The 21,634-nt window shown below is 49.7% G+C and overlaps 1 protein-coding gene across 1 annotated transcript in view; it reads left to right on the forward strand.

Moving 5' to 3' along the window:
• The window catches only part of LOC122541169 (E3 ubiquitin-protein ligase TRIM39-like), a 41,268-nt gene extending 19,874 nt beyond the window's left edge, over positions 1–21,394 (forward strand). The window contains exons 3-6 of the mRNA XM_087979436.1: positions 872–1,099; positions 9,928–9,950; positions 13,135–13,250; positions 17,553–21,394. Coding sequence (XP_087835562.1) covers positions 872–1,099; positions 9,928–9,950; positions 13,135–13,250; positions 17,553–18,103 — 918 coding nt within the window. The 3' untranslated portion in view covers positions 18,104–21,394. The remainder of the gene's footprint in view (positions 1–871; positions 1,100–9,927; positions 9,951–13,134; positions 13,251–17,552) is intronic.
• The last annotated feature ends 240 nt before the right edge of the window (positions 21,395–21,634 follow it).

Raw genomic sequence — 21,634 nt, forward strand, 5'->3', positions numbered from 1 at the left:
CTGTCAGAGGGTCAGTACTGAGGGAGTACTGCACTGTCAGAGGATCAGTACTGAGGGAGTGCTGCACTGTCAGAGGGTCAGTACTGAGGGAGTGCTGCACTGTCAGAGGGTCAGTACTGAGGGAGTGCCGCACTGTCAGAGGGTCAGTACTGAGGGAGTGCCGCACTGTCAGAGGGTCAGTACTGAGGGAGTACTGCACTGTCAGAGGATCAGTACTGAGGGAGTGCGGCACTGTCAGAGGATCAGTATTGAGGGAGTGCCGCACTGTCAAAAGGTCAGTACTGAGGGAGTGCTGCACTGTCAGAGGGTCAGTACTGAGGGAGTGCTGCACTGTCAGAGGGTCAGTATTGAGGGAGTGCTGCACTGTCAGAGGGTCAGTACTGAGGGAGTGCCGCACTGTCAGAGGATCAGTATTGAGGGAGTACTGCACTGTTAGAGGGTCAGTACTGAGGGAGTGCCGCACTGTCAGAGGATCAGTATTGAGGGAGTACTGCACTGTCAGAGGGTCAGTACTGAGGGAGTGCTGCACTGTTAGAGGGTCAGTGCTGAGGGAGTGCTGCACTGTCAGAGGGTCAGTACTGAGGGAGTGCCGCACTGTCAGTGGGTCAGTACTGAGGGAGTGCTGCACTGTCAGAGGGTCAGTACTGAGGGAGTGCAAAATGAGCCAATGGCATTAGTTGTCTGAGTGAATTGACTTGAACAGAGTGCAGTCCATGGCTGTTGTGCGAGACAAGTGGCCATTCAGCATCACCCATCAATATCCAACGTTTGAAGTTATCCCCCGCTGTCCGAGAGTCAGCCGGGGAGGGAGGGGTGTTTTAAGAGTGGACGGCGTTCCGTTAATTCCTTTGAATGTGAACGTGTGACGCAGGACTGGGCACGGCAGACGGAGAGCCAGATCAAGAACTCATTTCGGAAGCTGCACGTCTACTTGAACGGCGAGGAGAGCAGCCTGATCCAGCAGGTCAGGCAGGAGGAGCGTGAGTCCAGCCGGAAGCTGCAGGACATGACCAAGGAGATCTTCCAGCAGCTGAGGGTGCTGCAGAGCAACATCCAGGAAGTCGAGAGGCACATGCAGGACGGTATTCTCGACCTGAAGGTATGCTCGCTTTGGGCTTTGTAAAAGGAAATTCAGAACAAGTGGACACCCCTTCCCCACCTTTCCCCCGCTCCCCCCACCATTCCCTCGTCACACTCCCCTCCTCCACCCATTCCCTGTCCCAGCCCCTTTCCCCCTTCCCCACTTCCTCCTCACACTCCCGTCTTCCACCCATTCCCCCACCCCCCCCCACCCACCCATTTCTCCATCCCCTCCTCGGACTCACTTCTTCCCCCACTCCCCCCACCACCCCTCTCCCCAGCTCAGCACCCCCCCCTCCCACTTCCCCATCCGCTCCCCCCACTCCCTTCCTCCCTCCACTCCCCCATCACCCCTCCCTCCCCCTCCCCACTCCCTCTCCCGCACTCCCCTCCTCCCCCGCTCTCCTCACCAACACCATCCTCCCTCCCCACTCACCCATCCCCTCCCCGGACTCCCTTCATCCCCCACTCCCTCCACCATCCCTCTCCCCAACTCCCCCATTCCCTCCCCCACTCCCTGCTCCTCCCACTCCCCATCTCCCACTCTCCCATTCCCTCCCTGTACTCCCTTCCTCCCCCACTCCCCTCACCAACACCCTCCTCCCTCCCCCCACTCCCCCATTCCCTCCCCGCACTCCCTTCATCCCCAACTCCCCCCACCACCCCTCTCCCCAACTCACCTCCCACCACTCCCTCATCACCTTCCTGGGTCACGTTCAGTTGGTTTGAATGGCCATCTCTTCCTTTTCTTAAGGAGGAAAGCCCACTGGCTTTGGAAATCAGTAGAAACCCCTTCATCCGAAAGTTTGTTTTATGAGGTGAGGTTGAACAGATTGGGCCTATATCCATTGGAATTTAGGGCAACGAGCGATGATCTCACTGAAGTATCCTGAGGGGATTGGAGATGGAGGGTGGCTCCTCTCCCTGGAGACCGTGAGACCATAGATATAGGGGCACAATTAGGCCGTTTGGCCCATCGAGTGTGCTCTGCCATCCGATCATGGCTGATAGGTTTCTCAATGCCGTTCTCTTGCATTCTCCCTTGATCTTACTGATCAAGAACCCATTAAATACACTCACTAACTTGGCCTCCACTACCTTCTGCGGCAATAAGTCCCACAGATTCACCTGCTTCTGGCAGGAAAACATAGCCAAGTCCTGGCGCTAGGTTACAGTTACATCTGAAGCGTGGGAGACTGCGGGGTGACCTGGTAAGAGATCCATAAAGTCATGAGAGGCTTGGGTAACGTAGATAGCCAACAGCTTTCTCCCCAGGTTAGGGGAGTCTAAAAGTAGAGGACGTAGGTTTAAGGGGAGGGAGAGATACAAAAGGGTGCAGAGGGGCAACTTCCTTCACACAGAGGGTGGTGAGTGTCTGGAACAGGCTGCCAGAGGTAGTGGTGGAGTCGAGTGTAGTTTTGTCAGGTGGGAACATGGATGGGATAGGTAAGGAGGGATATGGACCGGAAGGAGGCAAATGGGACTAGATTAATTGTGGAAACTGGGCGGCATGGACAAGTTGGGCCGAAGGGCCTGTTCCATGCTATAAATCTCTATGGTGGGACAATTTCCCCTGGAATGTCGGATGCCGGGGAATTACCTTATAGAGGTTTATAAAATGATGAGGGGCATGGTTAGAGTAAATAGACAAGGTCTTTTCCCCAGGGTGGGGGAGTCCAGAACTAGAGGGCACAGGTTTAAGGTGAGAGGGGAAAAATTTAAAAGGGGCCTAAGGGGCAACGTTTTCATGCTGAGGCTAGTATGTGTATGGAATGAGCTGCCAGAGGAAGTGGTGGAGGCTGGTACAATTGCAACATTTAAAAGGCATCTGGATGGGTATATGAATAGGCAGGGTGAGAGAAATATCGGCCAAGTGCTGGAAAATTGGGCTAGATTAATTTAGTACATGTGGTCGGCATGGATGAGTTGTGGAAAAGGGCCTGTTGCTGTGCTGTACAGCTTTATGACTGTGGATGACGCGTTTGCACAGCACTGCGTACAACAACAACTTGCTTCTGTGTGGCACGAAGGAGCTTCACAGGGCCGTTATCAAGTAAAGTCTGGCACCGATCCCCGTAAGGAGGTTCGAGGGCAAGGGGGGGGGGAGCGAAACACTTTGGTTCTATGGAGCTTCTTAAAAGCGGAAGGCAAGGTAAAAGGTCCTACGTACATTCCTAAAATGGGTGAGAATGTAGAACATGCTACCTCACTGGAGTAGTTGACATGAACCGTGTAAAGCGTTCAAGGGAAAGGTGGACACGTGTACGAGGGAGGAGGAAGTAGATGGTTATAACCACAGATTGATAGGGAGGAAGGCTCAAATGCAGCATTAACGCTGACCTTTTAGATTGTTTGATGGTGTGTTTCTGTCCTAGTACCTGAATAATCCTGTGGATCAATTGGCATGATCCTCTGCTGACAGTGTTTCTTCGTGGTCCTTCCCGAAGGCACTGAAAATAATTAAGTGCAAAGGCATATTTGCAAAAGGTTTTCAGATCAAAACAAAAATTCAGCGGACTCAGAAATGGACAGTTGTAATTTTGTTTTTGTATGTTCATGTGATCTGAGCTTTGCTGGCTAGGTCAGCATTTATTGTTCTGACATGTGTGTGGGTGGTGACCTCAGTTTAGGCATGTCATTACAGAGTATAACATGCACGTTTTGTGTTGTAGCCACCTCAGCATCTTCCTCCAGGTATTCCATTCCTACATCTTCAATGTGTTGGATACAGGCTAAAGGCTGGCAAATTTCAATGCAAGGGGCCTACCAGGGAAGGCTGATGAACTCAGGGCATGGTTAGGAATATGGGACTGGGATATCGTAACAATTACAGAGACATGGCTCAGGGATGGACAAGACTGGCCACTTAATGTTCCAGGAAACAAATGCTACAGGAAGGATAGAAAGGGAGGCAAGAGAGGAGGGGGAGTGGCATTTTTGATATGGGATAGCATTACAGCTGTACTGATGGAGCACATTCCTGGGAATACATCCAGGGAAGTTATTTGGGTGGAATTGAGAAATAAGAAAGTGATGATCACTTTATTGGGATTGTATTACAGAGCCCCCAGTAGTCAGTGGGAAATTGAGAAACAAATTTGTAAGGAGGTCTCAGTTATCTGTAAGAATAATAGGATGGTTATGGTAGAGGATTTTAACTTTCCAAACATTGACTGGGACTGCCATAGTGTTAAGGATTTAGATGGAGAGGAATTTATTAAGTACGTACAAGAAAACTTTCTGATTCAGTATGTGGGTGTACCTACTAGAGAAGGTGCAAAACTTGACCTACTCTTGGGAAATAAGGCAGGGCAGGTGACTGAGGTGTCAGTGGGAGAGCACTTTGGGGCCAGCGACCATAATTTTATTAGTTTTAAAATAGTAATGGGAAAGGATAGACCAGATCTAAAAGTTGAAGCTCTAAGTTGGAGGAAAGCCAATGATGACGATATTAGGCAAGAACTTTCGAAAGCTAATGGGAGGAAATTGTTTGCAGGTAAAGGGACGGCTGGAAAATGATAACTTCAAAACTGTGATAATGAGAGTCCAGAGACAGTATATTCCTGTCAGGGTGAAAGGGAAGGCCTGAAGGTGTATGGCATGCTGGATGACCAGAGAAATAGAGGTTTTGATTAAGAAAGTGAAGGAAGCATATGTCAGGTATAGACAGTAGAGATTGAGTGACTCCGTAGAAGAGTATAAAGGCAGTGGGAATATACTTAAGTGAAATCAGGAGGGCAAAAAGGGAACATGAGATAGCTTTGGCAGATAGAGTTAAGGAAAATCCAAAAGATTTGTACATTAAGGACAAAAGGGTAACTAGGGAGAGAATCGGGCTCTCAAAGATCAGCAAGGAGGCCTTTGTGTGGAGCCGCAGGACATAGGGGAGACACTAAATGAGTATTTTGCATCAGCGTTTACTGTGGAGAAGGACATGGAAAATATAGAATGTGGGAAAATAGATGGTGACATCTTGAAAAATGTCCACATTACAGAGGAAGAGGTGCTGGATGTCTTGAAACATCTAGGGAAGCGGTTGCTGGGCCACTTTCTGAGATATTTGTGTCAATGATAGTCACAGGTGAGGTGCCAGAAGACTAGAGGTTGGCTAACAAAGTGCCACTACTTAAGAACTGTGGTTAGGAAAAACCAGGGAACTATAGACAGATGAGCCTGACCTCAGTGGTGGGCAAGTTGTTGGAGGGAATTCTGAGGGATAGGATTTACATTTATTTGGAAAGGCAAGGACTGATTAGGGACAGTCAACGTGGCTTTGTGTGTGGAAAATCATGTCTCATGAATTTGATTGAGTTTTTTGAAGAAGTAATGAAAAGGATTGATGAGGGCAGGACAGTGGACGTGATGTATATGGATTCAGAAAGGCATTCAACAAGGTTCCTCATGGTGGACTGATTAGCAAGGTTAGATCTCATGGAATACAGGGAGAACGAGCCATTTGGATACAGAACTGGCTCAAAGGTAGAAGACAGAGGGTGGTGGTGGAGGGTTGTTTTTCAGACTGGAGGCCTGTGACCAGTGGAGTGCCACAATGATCGGTGCTGGGTCCACTACTTTTCATCATTTATGTAAATGATTTGGATGTGAACATAGGAGGTATAGTTAGTAAGTTTGCAGATGACGCCAAAATTGGAGGTGTAGAAGACTATCTCAGTGTACAACAGGATCTTGATCAGATGGGCCAATGGGCTGAGGAGTGGCAAAGGAGTTTCATTTAGATAAATGTGAGGTGCTATATTTTGGAAAGACAATTCAGAACAGGAGTTATACACTTAATGGTAAGGTCCTCGGGAGTGTTGCTGAACAGAGAGACCTTGGAGTGCAGGTTCGTAGCTCCATGAAAGTGGAGTTGCAGAAGTAGATGAAGGCATTTGGTATGCTTTCCTTTATTGGTCAGAGTATTGAGTACAGGAGTTGGGAGGTCATGTTGCAGCTGTACAGGACGTTGGTTAGGCCACTGTTGGAATATTGCGTGCAATTCTGGTCTCCTTCCTATCGGAAGGATATTGTGAAACTTGGAAGGGTTCAGAAAAGATTTGCAAGGATGTTGCCAGGGTTGGATGATTTGAGCTACAGGGAGAGGCTGAACAGGCTGGGGCTGTTTTCACTGGAGCGTCGGAGGCTATGGGGTGACCTTATAGAGGTTTATAAAATCATGAGAGGCATGAATAAATAGACAAAGTTTTTTTCCCTGGTGTCGGGGAGTCCAGAACTAGAGGGCATAAGTTTAGGATGAGAGGGGGAGAAAAGGCACCTGAGAGGCAACTTTTTCACACAGCGGGTGGTGCGGGTATGGAATGAGCTGCCAGAGGCAGTGGTGGAGGCTGGTACAATTACAGCATTTAAAAGGTCTGGATGGGTATATGAATAGGAAGAGTTTAGAGGGATATGGGCTAAGTTCTGCCAAATGGGACTAGATTAGGTTGGGATATCTGGTCGGCATGGACGGGTTGGACCGAAGGGTCTGTTTCCGTGCCTTACGTCTCTCTGACTCTATGATTCTAAATGTATGGCATTATTCCCAGCTTGTTGGCCAACAATTATCCTGCAAACATGACCTAAAACAGACTATCAGGTTATTAGCACATTGCATTTAATATAATTAGCAAATTGTTTCGCAGCCCTGTTTTGAGTTGCCTACAATCAGCCACCAGCACATGATTGCATTGGATAGGTATATGGAGGATAGTGGGTTAGTATAGGTTAGGTGGGCTTGGATCGGCGCAACATCGAGGGCCAAAGGGCCTGTACTGCGCTGTATTCTTCTATGTTCTATGTTCTATGATGGAATCGACCCTTTGTAAAAGTGTTTTTCCTTAGGTTGCTAGAGCCAGGTTCTCTTTATTAAACTGTGCCAAGTTCCCACACTCAAATACATTGATAACACCCTGGGGATCAAATGTTTTGAATTGCATTCGGAAATGCTACTCGATTGGGGGCTATACAAGTGCACTTGATTGAAAACGTGCTTTGGAAAAGTAGTGCAATCGTAAAAATGGCCCCCACAAAACACTCTTTGAGTGGCCAGAGAGGACTAGACTGCTCCAAGTTACATGACCCGGTCAGACATCATCATCATCATCATCATAGAGTAACAAACGACATGTAACTGGAGAGTAGCAGCACGGAAAAGAGTTATTGCATTTGTGTGGCAGCTTCCACGACAACATGATGTCCCCAAAAAAGAGAACGCAATACTTTTGAAGAGTGATCCTGACTGTAACAAAGCACAGCAAGCTCCCACAACAGCAACGTGAGAATGATCAGTTTTTGTGAAAATGGCAGAAACAAATCAGGGGTCCGAGGGGTAATAACTCCTCTGCTCCTGGTTGAAATTGAGACATTGGATCTCTTGCACTTCCCCTGACCCTCTGTCTTATCCGACAGGCAGATCCAGCACACACTCCCTCAGTCGTGTACCAGGGCAGCAATCTTGATTGTTGGGTTCAAGTCTTTGCTATGAGACTCGACCCCACAGCTTCTGGCTCAAGGACGGGAGAGTTACTCACTGAGCCGCGACTGATGTTCCAGAAACAAGTCATGGAACCCAGCACACCATACAGACTGAGGTCTGCAGGCAGACCAGATAATAGAAACCATCTTGAGAGACAGAGAGAGTAATCTGAAAGAAAAAACAGGCTTTTATAAAACAGTCAGTGTAGACTGAGAAGTACATTTTTCTTGACAAACCTCTCTGGGAATGTAACCAATCAGGCGGCTTTAAAAAAAAATATTCTCACATGACATGTAGGACATAGACATCACTGGGGTATTTAATGCCCGTCCCTAATTGCCCCTTGAGATAGAACATATAGAACATAGAACACTATAGCACAGTACAGGCCATTCGGCCCTCGATGTTGCGCCGCCCTGTCACACTAATCTGAAGCCCATCCCACCTACACTATTCCATGTACGTCCATATGCCTGTCCAATGACGACTCAAATGCACTTAAACTTGGCGAATCTACTACCTTTGCAGGCAACGCATTCCATACCCTTACTACTCTCTGAGTAAAGAAACTACCTCTGACATCTGTCTTATACCTATCTCCCCTCACTTTAAAGTTGTGTCCCCTCGTGTTTGCCGTCCCCATCACTTGGAAAAAGGGTCTCCCTGTCCACCCTATCTAACCCTCTAATTAGCTTGTATATCTTGAGGTGTTGGGGATGAGTTGTCTTTTTCAAACTATTGCAGTCCATGCGCTGTGGGTAGGCCCACAATGCCCTTAAGGGGGGAATTCTCAGATGTTGACCCAGTGACAATGAAAGAAAGGTGATACATTTTGAAGGAAAGACAGAGAATGGTTTGGAAGCAAACTTGTAGTGGTGATATTCCCCTGTACCTGCTAGCCTGCTTTGCTCATTTGTCTTAAGTTCAGGTCTGTTATTGTTAAAGAACTGAACTAAGGGGCAACTACAATGGACAGCAATAAAGATATGTCAGGTGTCCTATATATGCTTGAGACAGCATCAGAAAAGACACAAATTATTGTTGTTTGTTGGAGTTTGTTGGCTCCTAAGTTACAACAGTGACTACGCCTCCAAAGTTCACTATCTTGACGATACAAAGTTAAAAATCAGACAACGCCAGGTTATAGTCCAACAGATTTATTTGGAAATACTAGTTGCGGAACACTGCTCCTTCATCAGGTAGCAGCACTCTGAAAGCTAGAGCTTCCAAATAAACCTGTTCGACTATAACCTGGTGTTAAGGCCATAAGACATAGGAGTGGAAGTAAGGCCATTCGGCCCATCAAGTACACGCCGCCATTCAATCAGGGCTGATGGCCATTTCAACGTCACTTACCCGCACTCTCCCCGTAGCCCTTAATACCTTGCATGCTTAAGAATTTATCAATCTCTGCCTTGAAGACATTTAACGGCCCGGCCTCCACTGCGCTCCGTGGTATTGTGTAACTTTTAACTTTGTCCACTCCACATCTTGACTATTCAAGTTCTCTAAGACAGTCTGACCGTAATGACAGAAGGTTTTTTTTTAAAGTGTGCGTAGATCCTGGACAACATTGCATCTTGTTCAACAAAAAGATTTGCTGGAAATTCTGGTCTCCTTCCTATCGGAAAGATGTTGTAAAACTTGAAAGGGTTCAGAAAAGATTTTCAAGGATGTTGCCAGGGTTGGAGGATTTGAGCTATAGGGAGAGGCTGAACAGGCTGGGGCTGTTTTCCCTGGAGCATCGGAGGCTGAGGGGTGACCTTATAGAGGTTTACAAAATTATGAGGGGCATGGATAGGATAAATAGGCAAAGTCTTTTCCCTGGGGTCGGGGAGTCCAGAACTAGAGGGCATAGGTTTAGGGTGAGAGGGGCAAGATATAAAAGAGACCTAAGGAGCAACTTTTTCACGCAGAGGGTGGTACGTGTGTGGAATGAGCTGCCAGAGGAAGTGGTGGAGGCTGGTACAATTACAACATTTAAAAGGCATCTGGATGGGTATATGAATAGGAAGGGTTTGGAGGGATATGGGCCGGGTGCTGGCAGGTGGGACCAGATTGGGTTGGGATATCTGGTCAGCATGGATGGGTTGGACTGAAGGGTCTGTTTCCATGCTGTATACTATGACTCTGGCAGTGCCTGTGGTAAGAAGGCAGAGTTGACGTTTCGAGTCCAGTGACTCTTTATCAGAACTCTCTCTGTTTCCTTCCAACAGATGCTGCCAGACTAGCTGCGTTTTTCTTTTTCAGCAATTTGTTTCAGGTCGCCAGCATCTGCAGTTTTATTTTAATTGAACCCTGTTCCTTTTTCACAATGTTATTTTGTCCTGAGTTTTGTGGCACTAATGGAAGACTTCTGCTTCTCTCTTTTCCAGGGTCTAAAGGACATCCAAGCAAGGTGAGATGGAATTAAATACAGATAAATATGACCAAACATGGAAAGACAATGTGAACTAAATGATAAAATGTTCAAAAGATGCAGGACCAGAGAGACCTGGGAGAGAGAGAGAGAGAGATACGTACAAAGATCTTTAAAGGAGATGGAAACGGATTTGACAAGCCTTTGATTGTATTAAAAAAAGTACAAAAGCAAGACGTTCCTCAAAAGCCTATTGAAAAGAAGTGATTAGGCCCCGAAACTTCTGCAGATTGACACCACATTTGTTTATCAAACTTTCGAAGAAATTGCAGAGGGAGCATCAGAGAATGGAGAGCTGAGGGACTTTGGGTTGCGTGCAGGGACTGGAAGTCTGAAATCATTCTCCTCAGCCCAGGGGAGGTGAAAGGCATTCAAATCACAAAGTGTCTGCAGATTGGTCGGGTGAATCAGGGTGGCACGGTGGCTCAGTGGTTAGCGCTGCTGCCTCACAGCGCCAAGGACCCGGGTCCGATTCCAGGTTTGGACGACTGTCGGTGTGGAGTTTGCACATGAGAGGATCCCTACAGTGTGAGAGCAGGGGCCATTCGGCCCATTGAGAATCCACACCGATGAGCAACCCACCACCTTACCCTCTGCCCGTAACCCCACATTTCCCATGGCTAACCCACCTATCCTGCACGTCTTTGGCATGAAACCGGAGCACCCAGAGGAAACCTGCGGAGAATGAGAAAACTACGCACAGACAGTCACCCGAAGATGGAATCGAACCCGGGTCCCTTGTGCGGTGAGGCAGCAGTGCTAGCCACTGAGCCCACTGTGCTGACGTTCCCGCAGCATCCATGCGGGTTTCCTCCCAAACGCCAAAGATGTGCAAGGTTAGGTGGATTGGCCATGCTATAGTGACAAAGTGTCTAGGGATGTGCAGGCTGGATGTGTTAGACTTGGAAAATGCAGGATTACAGGGATAGGGGAAGAGAGGGTTGGCTGTGGGTAGGGTGCTGTTTTGCGGGTTGGGCTGAACAGCCTACTTCCACACTGTAGGGATTCATTATCGCTGTGATGGTAAGGTCTAGGGGAGTGTTGCCAAATAAAGACCTTGGGTTGCAGGTTCACCGGTGCTTAAAAGTAGAATGAGAGGTAGACAGGGTAGTGAAGATGGCGTTTGGTATGCTTGCCTTTATTGGTCAGTTGGGAGGACACATTGTGACATTGGTCAGACAACGTTTAGAATGCTGCATTTATTTCTGATCTCTCTCCTATAGCATCGAGTTATGAAACTTGAAAGGGTTCGGAAAGGATTGACAAGGATGTTGCCAGGGCTGGAGGATTTGTGCTTTAGGGAGAGGCTGAATAGGGGCTGGGGCTGTTTTTCCGTGGAGCATTGGAGGCTGAGGAATGATGTTATAGAAATTTATAAAATCGGGAGGGACATGGAGAAGGTGAATAGTCAAGGCCTTTTCCCCAAGGGGAGAGTCCAAAACTAGAGGACATAGGATTAAGGCGAGAGGAGAAAGATTTAAAAGGGACCTAAGGGGCAGTCTTTTCATGCAGAGGGTGGTGCGTGTATGGATTGAGCTGCCAGAGGAAGTGGTGGAGGCTGGTACAATTACATTTAAAAGGCATCTGAATGAGTATATGAACAGGAAGGGTTGAGAGGGATATGTGCCAAATGGGACTAGATTAATTTAGGATAGCTGGTCGGCATGGACAAGTTGGACCGAAGGGACTGTTTCTATGCTGTACATCACTCTGGCTCTATTTGGGAGAGAATAAGGCAAATCCAGTTCCACTGGGAGAAAATTTGATCATTGGGAGTTATTGGGTTTCTAGTGATTTGGCAATGGAGCCAGAAGTTAGCTTGAGTTGCTCTTTGCTGCAGTGTGCGTCATGATCTTGATAGGGTAATGGAAGAGATGGCACATGCCCACTTTGGGAACCTAGCGAAACCTCTGTCCTGTGGACCCGTAACCCTTGTTCTTCTGAGCGTTGGGTTCGTTAAAGAAACCTCAGCGAGTCACTGAGGGAAGAACACCCACTACAGGAGTGGGGCTGAAAAGGAGAGGAGATAATCTGTGATAGATAAGTTGGAGTCTCTGGACTCTCTGTCAGCTCGCCCTCAGAAGAGGCAGACGCCCTCTTTGGGTTTGGTCATCGATGGGGATAAGTGAGACCAAGGTCACCGATCAGGAAGAGTTGGATAAATTTGGCAAAGGCAGGATCACTCTGGTTGCCCAGAGAACCAGCATGAACTCAGACCAGGAGAAACAGGAACAGGAGTAGGCCATTCAGCCTCTCGATCCTGTCCCGCTACAAGACCGAATGGCCACATTTAGAATATTGTGACCAATTTTGGGCCCCATTCCTCAGGAAGGATGCATGGCCCTGGAGTGGGTCCAGAGGAGGTTCACGAGAACGATCCCCAGGAATGAAAGGCTGAACATATGAGGAAAGTTTGAGGAATATACTCGATGGAGTTTAGGAGGAGGAGGGGAATTGGATTGAAACTTGCAGAATACTGAGTGGCCTGGACAGAGTGGACATTGGGAAGATGTTTCCATTGGCAGGAGAGACAAGGACTCGGGGGCGCAGCCTTAGAGTAAAGGGAAGATGCTTTAGAATGGAGATAAGGAGAAACTTGTTTAGCCAGAGAGTGGGGAATCTGTAGAATTCATTGCCACAGAAGGCTGTACAGGCCAAGTCATTGAGTGTATTTACAACTGAGATAGACCGGTTCTTGATTGCCAAGGGGGTCAAAGCAGGAGAATGAGACTGAGAAACCTATCAGCCACGATTGAATGATGGAACAGACTCGATAGACCGAATGGCCTAATTTTGGCTCCTATGTCTTATGGACTCTTAAGTGCCTCTGGGATGGGCAACAAATGCTGGCCTAGCCAGCGCCATCCCCATTGCGTGAATGAATTTTTAAAAATCTCAATTTCTCCAACTGACCAAGAACCTATCTTAAAAAAAAATACAAGGACTTTGCTCCCACAGCTCTCTGTCTGTGGCAAGGCATTCCACAGACCGTGAACACTCTGGGAGAAGAAATTCCTCCTGGTCTCGGTCTTAAATTGAGACGAGATGACGGGCTAATTGGCCTCCTAATTGCGGGTCTCTCAGCGAACAGCAGGGCAGGCTTGCGGAGCTGCGTAGGCCGCTTTGGTTGCCACGTTAACCCATTTGCTGACTTTTCTTACAGACTGGTCCACACTCTACCCACCCCAGTCCTGATCATGCACAAGGTGCCTTTTGGAAAGTTTACGGGACCCATGGAATATAAAGTGTGGAAAAAACTGAGGAAACTCGTAGACACAGGTAAGTGATGTGCTGACAGAAGCCTCACAATTTTACTCCTGTTTTTAGATGGTTTTTTTTTTAGGGGAGGTGGTGGGGTAATGAGTGGTGTGCCACAAGGAACCCTCAACCTTTTTCAATGTACTTTAAATGATTTGGGTGAAGGGATGGAAGGTATAGTACCTACATTTACTGACGACATAAACATAGTTAGAAATGTAGAGACAACATATGGAGTCTGCAAAGGGGATATTGACACATTACGTGGGCAAGCAACCATCTCACAAATGGAGTGTAATATTGAACAATGTGAAATTGTCAGCTTTGACAAAAAAGAAGCATATGCGATACAGGTGGCACTGCTGCCTCACTGCGCTAGGAACCCAGGTTCGATTCCACCCTGTGTGGAGTTCACACATTCTCCCCGTGTCTGCGTGGGTTTCTTCTGGGTGCCCCGGCTTCCAAAGGATGTGCAGATTTGGTGGATTGGCCATGGTAAATTACCCGTAGTGTCCAGGGATGTGCAGGTCAGTAGATCAGTCATAGGAAATGCAGGGTTTCAAGGATAGGGTAGATCTGGGCGGGATGCTCCTTGCAGGGTCGGTGTGGACTTGGTGGGCCAAATGGTCTCTTTTTTTCTGTATTGTAGGGATTCTGCGAGATGCAGAAGAATCTGGGTGACCTAGTGTCTAAATTGCAAAAGGTTAGTATGCAGGTACGGCAAGTGATGAGGAGAGGTAATGGGATGTTTTTGTGTATTGTGAGGGGAACTGAACACACAATTCCTGCCTCAGTTGTACTGGAGTCCATACTTAAGAAAGGGTACAAATGTGTCGGAAGCAGCTTCAGAGACGTTTTATGAGATTAATTCATGGAATGGCCAAGTCATCTTATGAGGAGAGGTTGGACTCATACCCACTGGAGTCTGGGAGAGGGAAAGGCGACTTGAGTGAGACAGTTTTAATCCTGAGGGGTTGTTGGCAGGACAGATGTGAAATGAATGTTTCCAGTTTGGGAAAAGAAAGTCAAACTGGGGGTTGGGGGGGGGGTTGGGGGGGTGTCACTGTTTGGGGGCACAGATGGGAAATTCTTTCCCTGGTGGTGCCACGTTGTAAGAAGGATGTGAATGCATTGCAATGAATACAGCTGCGGGTCCGGAGTGGAGAGACGTCAGCGATGAGAATACACTGAAGCAATTGGGACTGTTCACCTCGGAGAGATCTGTTCGAAGTTTACAAAATCCTGCGGAGAAGCTGCCCTCCTTGGTGAAAGAACAACAGATTTATAACAGAAGCAAGAGCAATAAGGGAAAAATTCTCTTTTTCCCCTCACCCAGCGAGCAGTTTGGGTCTGATGTGCGCTGCCTGGTAGTGTGGTGGGGGCAGATCTGATTCAGACATTCAAGAGACTTCGGACGGTTATTGGGATCAAAATAATGTACGAGGGTGTGGGGGTGAAAGCAGGAGATTGGCAGTGGGTAATAATGTTTGATTGAAGAGGCACGATGGGCCCAAAAGGGGAGGCAGGTATATACTCTTGGCAAGCAAGAAAGTAAAAGAGGCCAGAACATTGATTTGAAAGTTAAAGTCAGAAATCATATGGCGCCAGGTTATAGTCAAACAGGTTTATTTGAAATCACATAAGCTGTCAGAGTGCAGCCCGATCAGGATTGAGAGGCCGCGTGGCCTACCTTTTCCATTTCCATTCACTGTGGGTCTGGAGTCACATATAGGCCAGACCCAGGTGAGGATTTATGGTTTCCTTCCCGAAAGTGAACCAGATGGGCTTTTCCCCTCTAATCAACGTCGGATTCGTGGTCATCATTTTTAGGCTCTTAATTCCAGATCGTTATTGCATTCAGATTCCACTGTCTGCCATGGTGGGATTGGAACCTAGGTCCCCAGACCATCACCTAGGCCTCTGGTTTAACAGTCCAGCAATAACACCACTAGGCCATCGTCTCTCCTACTTTTACAGCCTGCTTCAGCACCTACCTCATCTGTTAGTGCATTCCTTCAAATCCACAACAGTGCCAACCCACATAATGTCCTCTAGTCCCAAGCCCATCTTGTACGGGTGGCACGGTGGCTCCATGTTTGGACTGCTGCCCCACAGCGCCAGGGACCCGGGTTTGATTCCAGCCTCGGGGGCGACCCCCTGTGAGGAGTTTGCACGTCCTCCTTGTGTCTGCGTGGGTTTCCTCCCACAGTCCAAAGATGTGCAGGTCAGGTGGATTGGCCAAGCTGAATTGTTCCATAGTGACCGGGGATGTGCAGGCTGGGTGCATTAGTTGGGGGAAATGTGAAGTAATAGGAGGATGGGTCTGAGTGGGTTACTCTTCGGAAGGTCAGTGTGGATGTGTTGGGCCAAAATGGCCTGTCTCCATACTGTAGGGATTCTGTGGTTGTCTGTACCTCTTCTAGATCTGCATTGCTCCTTATCTTCAGACATAATGAGTGTCACGCAACCCGCAGTCATGTTCTAGGTTGGCAATCCTGCTTTGGCACTGGGTGAAATTTGAATTTGATTAAATCTGGTTCACTACTACCCTCAGCTGAAGGAAATCTGCTGTCCTTCCCTGTCACACACTGTGGCTGACGCATGCTGGCCTAACCATTGATGTCCATATCCATGAAATAATTTATAAAGAAAACACCACCAGCTCCCTATCTCTATAACCTCAACCATTCCCTACACTCTTCCCCATCTCTGTGACTTCCCTGTCTCTGAGATCTCTGTGTTGTTCCATATCCAGCCTAAGGGGCGTTCCCTGATTTTAGTCGCTCCACTGATGGTCTGAGCCCTCTGAGCTCAGGAGCTCTCCGAAATAAAATCTTTTTCTCCCGCATACCCTTCTTGGAAACTGCTTCCTCGGGGAAGGCTGCTCCACTCCGAGAGTGAGTAAGCTTCAGAGGAGTGAAGGAAAGGGGGAGAATAGAGAGAAAGATGAGGAAAAGGGGTGAAATTCAAGACAGAGAGATAGGAAGGGGAGGGAGGGAAGGTTGCAAATGAGAGAGATAACGAAGAGGGGACAAGTTCAAGAGTGAGAGATGGGGAGGGAGGGAAGGCTGCCAGAAAGAGAGAGATGGGGAGGGAGGGAAGGTTGCGAGAGAGAGAGAGAGAGATGGGAAGGGAGGCAAGGTTGCAAGAGAGAGAGATGGGGAGGGGGGGATGGTGGGGTGGGAGGGAAGGTTGCAAGAGAGAGATGGGGAGGAGGGGAAGGTTGCGAGAGAGAGGGAGATGGGGAGGGAGGGAAGGTTGCGAGAGAGAGATGGGGGGGAAGGTTGCGAGAGAGAGAGAGAGATGGGGAGGGAGGGAAGATTGCAAGACAGAGAGATGGGGAGGGAGGGAAGGTTGCGAGAGAGAGATGGGGAAGGGGGAAGGTTGCGAGAAAGAGAGATGGGGAGAGAGGGAAGGTTGCGAGAGAGAGATGGAGAGGGAAGGAAGGCTGCGAGAGAGAGATGGGGAAGGGGAGAGTTCGATAGAGAGAGATGGGGGGAGAGGGGGAAGGGTGCTAGAGAGTGGGGAGAGGGAGGGAAGGTTGAGAGAGAGATGGGAAGGGAGGAGAGAGAATTGGAGGGGTTGATGTTCGAGGAAGAAATGGGGGTTTGATGGTTGAGGGAGAAATGGGGTTGGAGGAAGATTGAGAATGAAATGGAAGTGAGGGGGGGGATGTTCGAGACAGAAATGGAAGTGGGGGGGAAATGGTCAAGAGAGATGGAAGGATGGAGGGGAAGGTCGAAAGAGAGAGAAGGGGGTGGGGGTGAGGATTGAGGAGGGGGTTAAATGGGACAAGAGGAGGTGGGGGCAAGGAGAGGGGAGAGGGAAGGAGGTGAGCAAAGACCTATATCTCTGTTGACCTTTTGTTTTGTTGCTTCTCGCAAAGGGTTGGGGGTTTGGGATGGGGGTGTTGGGATTGGGATTGGGGGAGTTGGGATTGGAGGGGTTGGACTTGGGATTGGGAGGGTTGGAGTTGGGATGGGGGAATTGGGATTGGGGGTGTTGGGATTGGGATTGGGATTGGGGGGGTTTGGGATGGGGGAGTTGAGATTGGGGTTGGGGGGAATTTGAGATGGGGGAGTTGGGATTGGGGTTGGGGGAGTTGGGATTGGGGGGGATTGAGATCGCAGGTTGGGCGGGATGGGGGATTGGGATTGTGGGGTTGGGATTGTGGGGGGACCGTGGACACCGCGCGAAGGTACTATGCGAATGCAGGTGGCTGTGCATCCTGCACGGTGAGCGGCTTTGGCGACGGCACCGCTAACCTCCCCCTCCTCTCTCTCTCTCTCTCTCTCTCTTTCTCCCCTCCCCACCCTCTGGCAGTGCCGACCACCTTGAGCCTGGACCCGGACAGCGCCCACCCGAGCCTGGAGGTGACAGCGGACGGCAACACGGTGCGCCTTTCGGAGCAGCGTCCCTCGCAGTCAGTGTGCAGCCGCCTGGCCCTGGAGCCATGCGTGCTGGCGGCACAGGGCTTCAGCGGTGGCTGCCACTACTGGGAGGTGGAGGTGGCTGGCGAGGGCTGGGCACTGGGCGTGGGCAGCCGCACCGCACTGGAGCGGGGCCGCCTGGCCCTGGCGCCCCAGGCCGGCAACTGGCCGCTCACCTTCCGCAGTGGGGCGTACGAGTGCTTCTACCCGCTGCACACGCTGGTGGCCGACAGCAAGCCGCGGCGCCTCGGCGTCTTCCTCAACCTGGAGCGGGGCTACCTGTCCTTCTACAACGCGCGGGACATGTCGCACATCTTCACCGTGCCCAGCAAGAGCTCCGAGCGCCTCTACCCCTGCTTCGTGCCGCCCTCGTCCGGGGAATCCTTGAGCATCGCCCGCTCTGAGTGCTGGGAGGACCCGGACTCGGACCCAGGCAGGATGTGAAAGGAAGGAGGAGCAGGTGGAGAGGGGAGCGTGGGGAGCTGAGGACCCACGGTCATCCCCCTCCGCTGGGGGGAGGGGGGAAGGCCAGCTGCTGCCCACTGGACATTCTGGAAAATGGACACTTTTTTTCCCAACCCCTCCCCTCAAAGATGGGGTAACGTGCACATCTCTGGAGCAGGAGGCGGGGGCCTGAGACTAGCATACTCCCCCCCCCCAACCCCTCAACCAACCTCACTCCGCCCCCACCGAGCTCTCATCCCAACCCAACCAACCTCCCTCCCCCCCTCACCGAGCTCCCCCCTCACTAAGCTCCCATCCCAACCCAACCAACCTCCCTCCCCCCCTCACTGAGCTCCCCCCTCACTAAGCTCCCATCCCAACCCACCAACCTCCCTCCCCCCCTCACCAAGCTCCCATCCCAGCCCAACCAACCTCCCTCCCCCCCTCACCGAGCTCCCATCCCAACCCAACCAACCTCCCTCCCCCCCTCACTGAGCTCCCCCCTCACCGAGCTCTCATCCCAACCCAACCAACCTCCCTCCCCCCCTCACCGAGCTCCCCCCTCACTAAGCTCCCATCCCAACCCACCAACCTCCCTCCCCCCCTCACCAAGCTCCCATCCCAGCCCAACCAACCTCCCTCCCCCCTCACCGAGCTCCCATCCCAACCCAACCAACCTCCCTCCCCCCTCACTAAGCTCCCATCCCAACCCAACCAACCTCCCTCCCCCCTCACCAAACTCCCTCCCAACCCACCAACCTCCCTCCCCCCTCACCGAGCTCCCATCCCAACCCAACCAACCTCCCTTCCCCCTCACTGAGCTCTCATCCCAACCAACCTCTCCCCTCCACCTAGCTCTCCTCCCCACCCCCCCAAGCCCACAACCTACCACCTCCTCCCACCAAACTATTCACCCCCCTCAACCTACCTACGCCAGGCCTTCCTGAACCAAGATAAAGACACTCGCCGGACTCTAGCAGATCCCTCCTGCAAAGGTGGGGGTGGGGGTGGGGTTGGGGGTGCAGTGTGTCTCATGTTGCAGGTCAGGCCCAGCTGGTGAGAACAGCCCTTCTGCCAGTGAGAAATGCCAGCTCATTTCCAACACCAGGGTAGCATGACTCCCTCCACCCCGATTCTCTGTTCTCTCTCACTGACACACTCTGTCTCTCCCTCTGTGTGTGTGTCTTTCTCTCTCTCTCCCTTTGTCATGCTGCACTGTAAGCAGCTGCATTGCAAGGGTGAATGCTACGAATTAAACATCAACAGATAACGTATAAATAAAAGTACCGACAAATACAGAGAGAGAGGTGAACAGGGAAAGAGACACAGATGAAGGGATGGATGCAGCGAGGAAGGAAGGAGATAGCTGGAAGCTGGGTGAGGAGGTAGGGAAAAAGAGAGAGGGAGCAATAGAGGGGATTATGGAAGGAGCCAGAGAGGAGAAAGGGAAAAAGGGATTAAAAAAAAGCAAAACACTGTGGTTGCAGTAATCTGAAAAAACATGAAGTTAACAGTACTAATCCAGTGTGAATTTCAGGTCTGAACAGTCATACCAGACTCAAAACGTTAGCTGCTTTCTCTCCAGAAAGGCTGCCAGACCTGCTGAGGTTCTCCAGCATTTCCGGTGTTTGTTGTAGTGACTGTTTAATCTCGCTATTTATTTAACTGTGTGTCTGTCTCTCCCTCTCTGATCTCTGAGTGCCGAAAAAGTCATACTGGGCACCAAAAAGAGTTAACTCAGTTATTCTTTCCACAAGTTCTGCCAGACCGCGGAATTTCTCCAGAGCACTCTGTTTTTCAGATTTCCAGCATCCACACCATTTCACCTTTATTTATTTTGGATCTGTGTATCTCGAGTCTCTATTTATTTACCTACCGATACCGGTCTCTATAACTGTGACTGTATGTTTGCATTTATCTCTGTGCTTCTATCTCAATCTGCATCTGCATATGGTGAAATCTTGCAGACAGCGTGGACGACTACTCACTTCCTGTGATGCATTGTTTTGTTTTCTCTCTGCCTTGCCCTTTGAGTTTTATTTTGTGTGATTGTATCAACCCTGTGAGCTCCAGCAGGATGTGTGACTCTTACAAAATCTACAGCAAAACAATTTCTTCTGCCAACAGTTGGCAGAATCCAATTGGGAGGCGCTCCCTTTTCCCATTTCCCTTCTTAGCTCCATAGCCTTCCTCTGCCACTGGTTCCCAAGACCCCCCTCGATTCGAGGTCCTCTTCCCATAATCCTCTCTGTCCCTCGCTCTCTTCCTCTGCTCTTGTCTCACTCTTTCTCTATCCCCATTGGCTCTCTTGTTTTTCTCTCTCCACCTCCCCTTGCTGCTCTCTCTTTTCCAACCCCTCCTCCTCTCTTTCCCACCCCTGTGACCCTCTCTCTGAATGGTGGTGCTGGCTCGAAGGGCAGAATGGCCTACTCCTGCACCTATTGTCTATTATCTCTCTGCTCCCCGTGCGCCTCTCTAACTTTTCCGTCTCTTTACCCCTCTCTCTATCCCACCCACCCCTGCCCCCTCTCTCTCCCACCCCTGTGATCCTCTCTATCACTCCCCTCTCTTTGTCCCTCTCTCTATTCCACCAACCCATTCCCGTCTCTTTCTCCCTCTCTCTTTCTCTTCCTCCTCTGTTTTTACCCCACTTTCTCTTTCTATCTTTCCCTTGTTCCATCTCTCACTTTCTCCGTCCCCACTCCACTCTCCCTCTCTCTTCCCCCGCGTCTTGCCCTCTCTCTGTCTCTCTTTCCTCCTCTACTCCTCCCTCGGTTACTATCTTTGCCATCTTTCTCTCTGTCTTCCTCCACCCTGTTCTCTCCTCCTGGTGTGCCTCAATCCGCACTATCTTTACCCTTTATCCCTCTCCACCTCCTCTTCGCTACCGGCTTCTGTGGTCCCTGCCTTTTGCTGAACTCTTCCTTTTCCCCTCCCTCACAGCATTCTCTCTCTCTCTCTCTCTATCCTTTTCCCTCCCATCCTCTGTCTCAAGTCTCCCCTCCTACCCTCCCTCCACCAGTGTGCATCCACTGCACACCCCTCCCATCTCAACGGTCAGTCAGATCAAATTACTCATGAAAACACTGATTTACAGAGCAGCTGGTGAAACTTTGTGAATGAAAACTGTGTGGTTAGACTTAATTTTCTTCGAAGAATGTAACTGTCACAGTCCAACCATTAACCCTGGGAATTTTTACTGGAAACCATGGGGTAAAACATACATAAAAGTTTACTTCCTGGGTCAATTTTACAAATGTATAAATTAAATAAAGGTGATACATGCCAAAACTTTTGTGCCAGGTCTTTTATTTAAGTGCCTTTTGTTTAAAGTGTCACCTGTGGGTTACATTCAAAGTTGATATCCGTGAGAATATTTGCGGGGTGTCACGGTGGCTCAGTGGTTAGCCTCAAAGCGCCAGGGTTCCACGATTTGATCCCAGCCTCAGGCGACTGCCTGTGTGGAGTTTGCACATTCTCCCCGTGTCTGCGTGGGTTTCCTCCAGGTGCTCCGATTTCCCTCCCCCCGAC

Source organism: Chiloscyllium plagiosum, unplaced genomic scaffold, assembly GCF_037043375.1.
Source record: "Chiloscyllium plagiosum isolate Xiang-an unplaced genomic scaffold, Cpla_swu_hap1 HiC_scaffold_35, whole genome shotgun sequence".
Classification (NCBI taxonomy): Eukaryota; Metazoa; Chordata; class Chondrichthyes; order Orectolobiformes; family Hemiscylliidae; genus Chiloscyllium; species Chiloscyllium plagiosum.